Source organism: Chrysemys picta, chromosome 17, assembly GCF_011386835.1.
Source record: "Chrysemys picta bellii isolate R12L10 chromosome 17, ASM1138683v2, whole genome shotgun sequence".
NCBI classification, from domain to species: domain Eukaryota; kingdom Metazoa; phylum Chordata; order Testudines; family Emydidae; genus Chrysemys; species Chrysemys picta.
The window spans coordinates 11,321,730-11,333,999 of NC_088807.1; the positions used below are offsets into that span (position 1 = coordinate 11,321,730).

General features: G+C 44.8%; 1 protein-coding gene across 3 annotated transcripts in view; it reads left to right on the plus strand.

Moving 5' to 3' along the window:
- The window catches only part of LOC112060585 (butyrophilin subfamily 1 member A1-like), a 98,755-nt gene extending 90,045 nt beyond the window's left edge, over nt 1-8,710 (plus strand). For all 3 annotated transcript variants that reach the window (XM_065571442.1, XM_065571441.1, XM_065571444.1), the window contains 2 exons: nt 6,072-6,098; nt 7,653-8,710. In XM_065571442.1, coding sequence (XP_065427514.1) covers nt 6,072-6,098; nt 7,653-8,179 — 554 coding nt within the window. In that variant the 3' untranslated portion in view covers nt 8,180-8,710. The remainder of the gene's footprint in view (nt 1-6,071; nt 6,099-7,652) is intronic.
- The last annotated feature ends 3,560 nt before the right edge of the window (nt 8,711-12,270 follow it).

A 12,270-nucleotide genomic window follows, 5' to 3' on the forward strand; every position in this document is an offset into this window, starting at 1 on the left:
ATATCCCCTTGCACTGGGGAATCTTTGTATAGTGTACAAGCACTATACATTCTCCTATATCAGCTCCTTCTGGCCTAGTGCAAGGTGTTTGGCCAGGAAAAAGGGGGCATGGCTTGGCAGCAATACTACGTGCCTTCTGTATTTACCATGGGATTTGCTGGTAATGATAATAGTTTAGAGAATCCTTTAAGATGATGTATTCTGCATGGTGGGAATATTCCACTGAGGAGCCAGCTCAGAATTGAAGTGTAGGATGGAAACAGAATCCTTCATTACTCCTCTTCCCACCCCCTCCCAAAGTGTCACTGAGTGTTCTTTAGCCACTGCTCTGGACCTCCCTTATAACCTTCAGCCCAGTGATTAGGATTGGGAGGTGGGAAAGTCAAGTTCTAATCCCTACTGTACCTCAGGCTGAGGGTGAGAGCTAGGTCTCCCCCATTCTGGGTGAGTGCTGTAACCACTGGGTTAAAGGTTAAAAGGGAGATTGTCCTCCTCTCCAGCCATTTTGTGTGCAGATAGGCACACACTGCTGCTTTTCTTTTGAGATACGGCTTAGGCACCTCCCTCCAGCGCAGACTGAGGTGCCGAACTCCCTGAGGGGGCAGGGCTTAGCATATCCCATTCATTAAATTAAATGGCACCCTGCTTAGTGCACTGGCTTTTGTGGAACCCATTGTTAAGCACCTATCTCTTCACCATGCCAGCTAGCATCATTGTGGGAGACTTGATGAGAAAGCGAGAAACCATGATCATGTTTAATCAGATCTACATTTATTAAAGTCTTTTCATATAGAAAATCACAACTAATATAACTGTTGCATAAATGGAAATGGCTAGAAAAAACAAAGTGTCCAGCACCAGTATTTCTAATTCTTTCATATTCATATGGAATCCTGAAGAAGTGCAGTGGTGTCTGGCTGTTATTGAGGGTCAGGAAATGAAGACCTCCAGGAAACGATGACCTCCAGCCATCTGCCAGATCCTATTCATAATAAGTTATGCATATAGGGTTGACCTCACATGTCCATCTTTGAGAGTGTCACTCTGATATTCTCGGGGGACTCTTCACATGATAGGGCACATGGATATTTCTTCTTTTAACTTGTTAACATTTATGTAACTTGATCACCATAGTAACATGTGGATACCTTAAGGATGTCTCTAACATTACACCCTAGATACCAGCAGTTAGTTTGTGGTTTCCTCAGACATTATTATCCAAACTCAGCAGTTATTTTTCAAAAAATCAGCATACAAACATAGACACAAGCTCAACAGATTTATTATTAACTTACTTATGCTCATATTTGTATACTATGACTTATCCTAAGTCCTAAGGCCTAATTTGGCTAAACTAAATATTTTACAGGACTAAGCCTGTAGGTTTCTTGCATTTCAGCTTTAAATCTTGCAATATTGGTTAACCCATTACTATCATATAATAGATTAATTTATTAATTACAAGCTACACCATGCAGTGAATAAGGAGGCTGGCACCTAACTGAGGCCTTGTAAATTCCATTGCATGGCTAGGAGCCTAAAAGTGATATGTTGCTGTAAGGGGACAGTTGGCCCCTCACTAAAACTTGGTGGGTTTGTTTGGCTGGCCGCTCCCCATGGCAGGAGAGAGGAGGGGGCCAAGGAGGAGTCAGGACCCTGGGATTGAGAGGACCTCTGGCCAATCAGAGAACTCTGGAACAGGGCCACTCTGAAGTATCCCACAGCCCAAGTCATTCTGATTGATCAGACAGCGGGGCCAATCAGGGAGCTCACCTCAGGTCCCAGCCTCTGTGCATGCTGGGAAAGGAGACAGTGAGAGCAGCAGCAGGGGAGAGTAGCTGGGGGGAAGGCGAGGGAGAAAAGAGCCACATGAAAGAGTGGGGAGTGGCCAAGTGAGCTGGCGGGGGTCAGCCCTGAGAGAAGAAAACCTCCATGACACAGTGACAGACCCAGCCTTTCAGGGCCCTCCATAGGTCAGTGAACCCAGCACCAGAGACAGGACTGCAGGCATGGGTCAAGGGATGGTAATGGAGTCGGGGAGAGGGATGGTGAGGGAGGCAAGGCCAGGGTCAATGAAGATGGTGGGGCAAGGAAAAATGTGGGCAGGGCAAGTGGCAGTGAGGGGTCTGGGAGGGATGGGGTAAAGTGTGGGGAGGAGGATGGGGCAAGGGACTGGCTAAGGGGTAGTGAGGGAATGAGGCCAGGGTTGCTGAGAGAGTGTGGCTGCTGAGCAGGGTGAGGGGCAGTGAGCAAGGCAGCATCAGGGGCGATGAGAGGGCAGGGCCAGGGGCGATGAGCGGGTGGGGTGAGGGGTGGTGATTGGTTGGGGCTGGTGAATGGGGTTGGGGTCAGTCAGGGTGGAAGGGCCAGGGGCTGTGAAGGGTGGGGCCCCACCATGACATGGGGACAAACCTAGCCAGGCTGAGCCCCATGGAGGGAAGAGAAACTACCACCAGAGACAAGGGCTACAAGGAGGGGCTGGGGAATCAGGGCTCGCTGTGAGGGAGCAGAGACAGGCACAGAGACTCAGCAAGGGGAAGTGTGTGGGGTAGCTTGGAGGGCCCAAACTGTGGGCTCCCAGAAATCCCCAGTACTGCCTTGAGACTCACGATGACTGGCCCAGCTTGGGGGGTTCCCGGAAGCCCCTGAGCCAGGAAAAGGTGCAAATCCTGTGGGGTGACTGAAATCCAGTCTGCAGAGGATTGTCAGATCTGGTCCCAAGGCAAGGCCCTACGTTAGCCATGCATGGACCAAACAAAGGTGCTCCACCTCTCAGCAGGCTGGGGAGTCTGGAGATCAGAGGAAGATGGGGTCCCCCCCTCATTTCTCTCCTTTTCAGTTGACCCTTGGCTACAGGGGAGTATGGAGAGACATTGCTGTGGTAATTTGTGTAACACCATAACCAAGTGGATGGGGCATTAACCCCATCACACACCCTTCTGGGGCTATCAAACCAAGGAGCCAAGTTTCATCACCACACAGAAGAAACTGTTACTGTTTAACGTGTGTTGGTTTGTGTTTATATGTAGAATCATAGAAGATTAGGATTGGAAGACACCTCAGGAGGTCATCTAGTCCAACCACCTACTCAAAGCAGGACCAACCCCAACTAAATCATCCCAGTCAGGGCTTTGTCAAACTGGGCCTTCAAATCCTCTAAGGATGGAGATTCCACCACCTCCCTAGGTAACCCATTCCAGTGCTTCACCACCCTCCTAGTGATATAGTGTTTCCTAATATCCAACCTAAACCTCCCCCACAACTGCAACTTGAGACCATTGCTCCTTGTTCTGTGATCTGCCATTCCAGAGAACAGCCTAGCTACATCTTCTTTGGAACTCTCTTTCAGGTAGTTGATGGCTGCTATCAAATCCCCCCTCACTCTTTTCTTCTGCAGACTAAATAATCCCAGTTCCCTCAGCCTCTCCTCATAAGTCATGTGCCCCAGCCCCCTAATCATTTTCATTGCCCTCCGCTGGACTCTCTCAAATTTGTCCATATCGTTTCTGTAGTGGGGGGGGTCCAAAACTGGAGGCAATACTCCAGATGTGGCCTCACCAGTGCTGAATAGAGGGGAATAATCACTTCCCTCGATCTGCTGGCAATGTTACTAATACAGCCCAAAATACCATTAGCCTTCTTGGCAACAAGGGCACACTGTTGACTCATATCCAGCTTCTTGTCCATTGTAATCCCCACGTCCTTTTCTGCAGAACTGCTGCTTAGCCGGTCGGTTCCCAGCCTGTATCAGTGCATGGGATTCTTCCATCCCATATGCAGGACTCTGCACTTGTCCTTGTTGAACCTCATCAGATTTCTTTTGGCCCAATCCTCCAATTTGTCTAGGTCACTCTGGACCCTATTCCTACCCTCTAGCATATCTACCTCTCCCTCCAGATTGGTCTCATCCATGAACTTGCTGAGGGTGCAATCCATCCCATCATCCAGATCATTAATGAAGATATTGAACAAAACTGGCCCCTGGACTGACCCCTGGGGCACTCCGCTTGATACCAGCTGCCAACTAGACATTGAGCCATTGATCACTACCTGTTGAGCCTGACAATCTAACCAGCTTTATATCCACCTTAGCGTCCATTCATCCAATCTATACTTTTTTAATTTGCTGGCAAGAATACTGTGGGAGACTGTATCAAAAGCTTTGCTAAAATCAAGATATATCATGTCCACTGCTTTCACCATATCCACAGAGCCAGTTATCTCATCATAGAAGGCAATCAGGTTGGTCAGGCATGACTTGCCTTTGGTGAATCCATGTTGACTGTTTCTGATCACATTCCTCTCCTCCAAGTGCTTTAAAATGGATTCCTTGAGGACCTGCTCCATGATTTTTCCAGGGACTGAGGTGAGGCTGACCTGTCTGTCGTTCCCCAGATTCTCCTTCACTTATTTAAAAATGGGCATTATATTTGTGTTTTACCAGTCGTCCTGGACCTCCCCCTATCACCACGAGTTTTCAGAGATAATGGCCAATGGCTCTGCAATTAAATCAGCCAACTCCCTCAGCACCCTCAGATGCATTGAATCCAGCCCCATGGATTTGTGCATGTCCAGCTTTTCTAAATAGTCCTTAACCTGTTCTTTCACCACTGAGGGCTGCTCACCTGTTCCCCATAATGTGTTGCCCAGTGCAGCAGTCTGAGAGCTGACCTTGTCTGTGAAGACTGAGGCAAACAAAAGCATTGAGTACTTCAGCTTTTTCCACATCACTTGTCACTAGGTTGCCTCCCAGATTCAGTAAGGTTCCCACACTTTCCCTGACCTTCTTCTTGTTGCTAACTTACCTGTAAAAACTCTTCTTGTTACCCTTCCCATCCCTTGCTAGCTGCAATTCCAGTTGTGCTTTGGCGCTCCTGATTACACCCCTGCATTCTTGAGCAATATTTTTATACTCCTCCCTAGTCATCAGTCCAAGTTTTCCACTTCTTGTAAGCTTCGTTTTTGTGTTTAAGCTCACTGAAGATTTCTCTTTTAAGCCAAGTGGTCACCTGTCTTATTTGTTATTCTTTCTGCACATTGGAATGGTTTGTTCCTGCAACTCCAATAAAGGCTTCTTTAAAATACAGAGTGAATAGTTCAGTATGTTTCCCATCCAGGTGTAGGCAATGGTGTGACAATTGCTATTGTGTATTTTAAAACCTTTCAGCTGCTTAATATCTTTTGGAAACCAGTTAACAAGTTTTCTCCCATTTTCAGGCTGTTCCTGAGAGAGAAAAATCTGTTCTATTTGAGTTGGCATTTTGTATGTGCCCTTTTTAACAGCTTAGATGTAGATAAAACTCCTACCCCAGTTAAGAGAATGTTACTTATCGGGAATCTATCTAGTAGCAGGGTGGAAGCACTCCAGCTCATAGAAAAATCCGACGTGGGTAAGAGGAGCAACTGGAGGGGAAATATTATGATGAGAGGGTGAGGCGATTTGGAAGCTACTTCATTACAGCCTCCATTGTTCAGACTCCATCACGGGGTCTCCCAAGCTACTGAGAGATCCCTGAAAAGGGAGGGTAATTGGTGATTGGGTTGCAGCCTTAAGCCCAATCCCAGTGTGTCCTGATGATCCAGTAGTCAAGGCCCTGCTCGTGTAGCCTCACTAGGTAGATTAGGGGAAAGAAAGACTCTTTGTGGACCTGGGCCCTAGTCCCCATCTCATTTGGTGCATATTGTCGCACCCAAACCAACAAATTAAATAATAATAGCAGTGTCCAAATTGTTGTTGGAGAGAATCTGGTGGTCTGAAACAGTGTGCGGGGGTGGAGGGAGTGTGAGGGAGTTTGGTTTGTGTAAGAAAAAGTTGAAAACATACCAGCACCCCAAAAAAGGCAGGTTACATGATGAAATGAGACATTGGCTTCTCTGCAGACCGACAGTGCACAACCCTTGCTCAGGTTTCTAATAATTGGAGTTCAGTAAAGCTCACATGTAGGTATGGTGTACTACGTCTATCAGGAACTTTTCCTGTGTGTATTTTAATATTCTACTGCCAGAGGCAGGAAAATCTTTAGTATGGGCCTCTTTTAATTCAATGTCTGTTATTTCTTATCTGATTTCAGAATGGAGAAAGGCTCGTAATGAGACAGGTAACAGAATGCACATTTTTTCCAGTATTAAGAAATCATTGTCTTAATGCATTAACCAAACTAGAAACATATAATAAAATATTGTTATGCTGAGAACAAATCCTGAGATCCATACTCAATTTATACACAGTCTTTACTTAGGCAAAACTCCCATTTATATCAGGACCTGATTCTGACCTAGTACTAATTTCACACCTGTGTAACTTCATGGATCTATGTGAAGTCACTCCTAATTTGCACAGATGTGAGATCAGAATTAACCCTCACTGAGAGATGTGAGTAAGGACTGAGGAAATCCTAAATCGGGGCCTCAGGATTTGGAGCAGGGTAAAAGCACAGATAAGGTGGTGATGGTGACTCCATTAATCATACTAAGATGAGTAATGTTGACAGGGGTTATGAAGGTGGGTAGTTGTGACCAGGAGTGAAATATGTGGGATTGTGATGGCATTGATACTGATGAAGACAGTGGTGAAAAATTAGTAGAGGTGTTGACTTATGATTGATGGTGATGTTGGAAAAAAAGAATATGATACTGAGTGATGTTCATTAAGGGGATGATGAAAGACAGGTGCAATCATGGTGATTTATGGCAGATATGGATATGAGAATGTGACAGTAATTTGCATTTTATTGCAATATTCTTCTGATCATCTCCAAGCTCTTTCCAGCCCGATCTATCCCTCATTGAGTTTGGAAGTATACACAGTTTACAGAAAATGATTAAATTATTTGAAACTCATTGAATGGGTCAGTGTCACAGAGGGGAATAGAATTTATGAGTCCTAATTCTCAATATGCACCTCCAGCTAACCAACAAAACATTATTTTCATTACTAAAATAGTCCATTATAACACTGATAGTACAACTGTGAATGCAGTGGGGAAGTATAATGATCCAACATAACAGGCACAGTAATTTTCTTCTCTATAGTCTGATTGTCTGTTCGAAGATTAATATTTCTTTTTTCCCAAGGTCCCAGTTCAGCAGGGTATTTAAGCAAGTACTAAACTTTAAGCACATATAAGGGTTTCACCTCATCTGAGCACATCTACTGGATCAGACCCCAAAGGCAGGCTAGGCAGGGCTGCACCTAGTTTATGAATCCTGCATGTGTTAAGTGCCAAGCTGCTGGGCAATGTCAGGAGTGAGGTGGCTGAGTGAAGGCCCAGCTGCCAAAGTTTAGGCACCTTGGGCACTTTAATGGTGGATACTTAGGCGCTTAGGGAATTTATGTGCCTGCAAGATTAGGCAGAAGCTGAATAAGTGTTTTGTGAATTCCAGTGTTGCTAAATGTTGGATGAATTTGGCTATATCCCCCTGGAGAATGCCACCAAATAGTTCAGAATCACTTTCAGTTTTGTGTGAAATTCAGACAACTCTCATATCTGAAGAATTTCAATACAACAAAAACATTGCCAAGCAGGCTTCAATGAGGCAAAACTCCCACCTGAGAAGGGTGTACAGGATGGGGCCCACCCTGTAAACTTCCCTTATCCCAGCTTAGACTGACATTAGACCAGTGCTTTTGACAACCCAATCTCTCTTTTCAGATGACATCACTCTTGATGCCGGAACAGCCCACCCCAACCTCTCCTTTGCTGGGGATAAGAAGAGTTTGAAACATGAAGCCCAACCTCAAAAAGTTCCAGCAAATCCAGAGAGGTTTGATTCGACTGTCTGTGTGCTGGGTTTGATAGGATTCTCTTCTGGAAAGCACTACTGGGAGGTGGACGTTAAGCAGATCAGTGACTGGGACCTGGGAGTGGCCAAAGAATCAATACAGAGAAAAGGAAAACTTTCCTTATCCCCTAAAGAGGGATTCTGGGCTCTGGGTCTGAGTGGGAGAGATTATTGGGCAAAAACAGATCCATGGACCCAGGTCACGGTGCAGAAAAAACCCCAGAAAATTGGAGTTTACCTTAATTACCAAGATGGGCGGGTGACCTTTTTCAATGTAACTGACAGGTCTGTGTTGTTCACATTTAATGATTGTTCATTCTCAGGAAAGGTTTATCCATTCTTTAAAAATTCCCACAAAGAAACAACAATGAGAGTTTGTTCAATTAAAGAAGAGTAATCAATTTAAAATGCCATGATGTTCCGTTTTCTTGACCGAACACAGCCAAAGCCCTGTGCTGCTTCATGGCACTGTTGACCAGACTGAATCAAAGTCACAGAACACTTTGCAGTTAGAAGAAAGGTGATTTGGAATAACATTCCCTGTGAAATTATAGTTACAAATATTGCTAATGCTGCAGAGGTGGATCCCCAAATAAGGAATGGAACTGTACTGGAGTCTCACAAACAGAGCTATTAATGATGAAAGTAATTTTTTTCATTGCTAACTTCCAGTTTATCTGGATTAGGTGTATTAGCAGCTAAGAGTAAGCAAATAATGTCCTATACTAATGTTTCTTTGCTAAACTGAATAACCAATCTTTGAGTCAGGTATAAATACAGATGGGGAATGCACCCGGTCTTGAGAAAGCTTGACCAGTTGCACTGCTGTCTTCAAGATGGGTTGGTAATTGATTGACTTTTCCTTTCTGTATTATGTTGTACTAATTTTGATTAATAATTTTTGATTAATTAAAGTTGATTGAGCCTAGTTATTTGGCATCTCATTATTGGTTTATGTCAAACCCATAACAATTTGCACTGATGTTTCTTTGGAAAATAAAAGATTACCTGTGTATTCAGGGGAGCTGGAACAATTTTTATAGTGGTCATGCTGAAAGCCATTGAACCAAACTATAACCCTGTATATAATGGAAACCACTTCAAGCTAGGGGATGCGACAGAACTGCCTGGATCCCCGCACCCCTAGTTCCAGCACCTATGCTGTATATTGTTTGTGGTGCCATCATATCTGTATGTTTTCCAAAAATTAGTGTTCAGCCTCTTGGCAATTATCGATATCTTTAATCTGTGTAACCTTTTCAGAACATGATGTTTCTGACACAGAATATGAGGATTTTACTGAGGAAAACAGAGCCCCGTTTCATATCATTGGTTTTGGAAACACTATAACACCAAGCTTATTACTAAATTTCAGATGAATGTCTGACTAATAACCATAATCTGGGTCTATAGTCAGCAGAATAAATCTATTTGCATATGTCCCTCCCCCTGTCAGCAGGGATCACAGGAGCTCAGCTCCTGCCAGCACTGGCCAGTAGCCTTTAAAAACATTTTCACACTTCACAAGTAAATACAGTTCAGAGAAGGTGGGTAGCCATCCTGTTGTTCTTCTGATACAGAGGATGTTCCACCTATGGATGCAGCTATAGCACATCCTTCTTTCCATAGCATCTGTTGATAGATGTTCGGCTGTGTGTGTGTTTGTTCGCTCTGTATGCTGCCCCAGCTCTGCGCAGATAGCAGAGACAGCAGACTTTGATTGAACTCCCCAATAAATCCACAGACTTGGTCTTCAGCTAAGGAACTTGGTCAGGTTTATTGCCGATGAAGAACAGTGCTAATGCCCTGGCTCAGTGATTACAGGTACACTAACACATGTATGCTCGTGACAATGAACCAGCTCAGTTACTGGCGGGATTTTCCACTATCCCCTTGGTTAGACCTTGACACCCCTTTATACCCATATACAAACAAGTTATGCATTGCCCCCTTACTTATCTAGGTGCCACCCTCTAACATATCTATGTGCCACCCGTTACCTTGTACATGTTGGTTCGATCAAAACATCTCCATTCATCCTGCTGTCATCCTGATCTTATCTTCAAGATGGGTCAATGTGTTCCTGTTATTTTTGGAGAATATGCTGATATCAGGGTGTTCCAGTACGACCCTCCTGGAATGTGTTTGCATGCATGGCCTGTGCCTAGCACCTCTTAGGAATGTGTGTTTCTGTAATATCAGCCCTATTCTTGCCAGATTCTGTGAGCAGGCCCCCTTACAACCTGACTTTTCTTTATATCAGCAAAGCTTCAATCATTACTTTAGTTCAGTACTGGGGGGGTGATAGCTCAGTGGTTTGAGCATTGGCTTGCTAAACCCAGGGTTGTGAGTTCAATCCTTGAGGGGGCCATTTAGGGAACTGGGGTAAAAAGCTCTCTGGGGAATGGTCCTGCTTTGAGCAGGGGATTGGACTAGATGACCTCCTGAGGTCCCTTCCAACCCTGATATTCTATGATTCAGGTCTCTGATACATGGGCTTATGTTTCAGGCCCTCTTCCTACTACAGCATGTAGTGTACATACAAAGGTAGTCTCCCTATGATAGCAATAAATAACAGCCTAGATAGTGAGAGACACTTTAGGCAAGTGGAGTAAAGACACAAATGAAAGATGCCAGTATATACCCAAGTATATACACTACACCACTCTTTACTTGCCCAAGCTGTGCTGGAACCTTTCACTGACACTTGTAGCTACACACCACAGTGTGGATGTGCTGAGTTTTTCACTGCCAACTGTAACTACATGTCTGCTATATGGCACCGCCAGTGGCATATGGTGTAACAAACATGTGACTATCTCTATGTGATCTGCAGGGCACAGGTTCAGATACTCGTAGTTATGTACAGCACTCCAGATGGAAAAATACTATCAACCCGAGAGGAACTCATAGAACTGCTCCCCAAAACGACACTGGAATTCCCCATATTCCTTGTCCTCGGACACATCTACCTTCATTTACACAATACAGATTGTACCATAGTACTTGATCTCATTGTCAACATGGGACTTGCCAAGGCAGTCTCTGAACCGACTCTGTACCTGCAGATGTACATTCAATTATATCTTCAATCTAGGACTGGAAATTTGAGTTTTCAAAAGTGTACCACACTCCTGATCTGATCACCTCCTCATCCAGGCAGAGGTCAGAGATTTCCATCCTTTCCACCTCGGTAGCAAACATTCAAAGCTCGTCACCCCTGAAGACTCCTGAACTCTAAGTTTTCAACTTATCCTAAGAGACCAAGCTCCACAATTACAAGGCCAAGGTGCTGATGACTTAACACAATCACCAGATGTCCATTCTCAAATGCCTTGGTCCCAAGCTGCCCACTCCCCCCACATCAACTGGGATGACCACAATGCTTCACAGATGAACTTCAGCAGATGAAGTGAACAGGCAGAAAGTTAGAACATCACTGGAGCAAAAAACTTTCTGAATCCCTCCACCAGCAGCACAAATAACACTCACAGAACCAGGCCTCTGCAACAAAGCAGGTGAAATAACCCTTCAACTCCCCTTCAGTGAAGGCAGCAAGGGAATGGCTGACACCCACTCTGTGATACCTCTTTATACCCCTATACAAACAAGTTATGCATTGTCCCCTTACTTATTTAGGTGCCACCCTCTGACAAAGTTTAGCATCCCTGTGTTCCACACTAAGACCCTGACCCTGGTCCCATGGAAGTCAGTTCTCACTTCTGGGACTTGGGCAAGTCTGACTCACTGCTTTGGAAAATCCTCCAACCCTGTTGACACCCTCATTAGGAGTGCACAGCTATACAGTTTGCCAGTGCAAAGTGCATTTGTAGAAAATTTGACTTTGTGTATTTATTTTACTGATATGCCTTAGGCAGAAAAGGGTGAGTTCACCTCACTTTCTGAATGGTGGCTGTCAAATTGATGAATAGAGGGGACTGGAATATATGGGGATTCTAAATATGATTAATAATGTGACAGCCATGGAACCTCTATATTATGTGTTCAAATCTGGCATAGATTAGTGGTGACAAAACCTTTTCCCATCTGAGGGCAATTTTGTGGCTTGTTGAAAATTAATTTCAGTCCAACTCATGTGAAAAAGATTCATATATCCCCTCACACATACACACACTGCCACTGTATCTGGCTTTATAAATTGTGACAAAGTTCCTCCTCTATCTTGGTGGGTCCTGCGCTTATTGGCGGATTTTCTTGCCTCAGAAATTCACCATGTGGGTTGGGGAACAGCCCAGAGACCTTCCCCTCTGGAAGAACCCACAGTCCAGGTCAATTGGGAGGTTTGGGGGGAACCCGGGCCCGCCCTCTACTCCGGGTTCCAGCCCAGGGCCCTGTGGACTGCAGCTGTCTATAGTGCCTCCTGTAACAGCTGCATGACAGCTACAACTCCCTGGGCTACTTCCCCATGGCCTCCTCCAAACACCTTCCTTCGTCTCACCACAGGACCTTCCTCCTAGTGTCTGATAA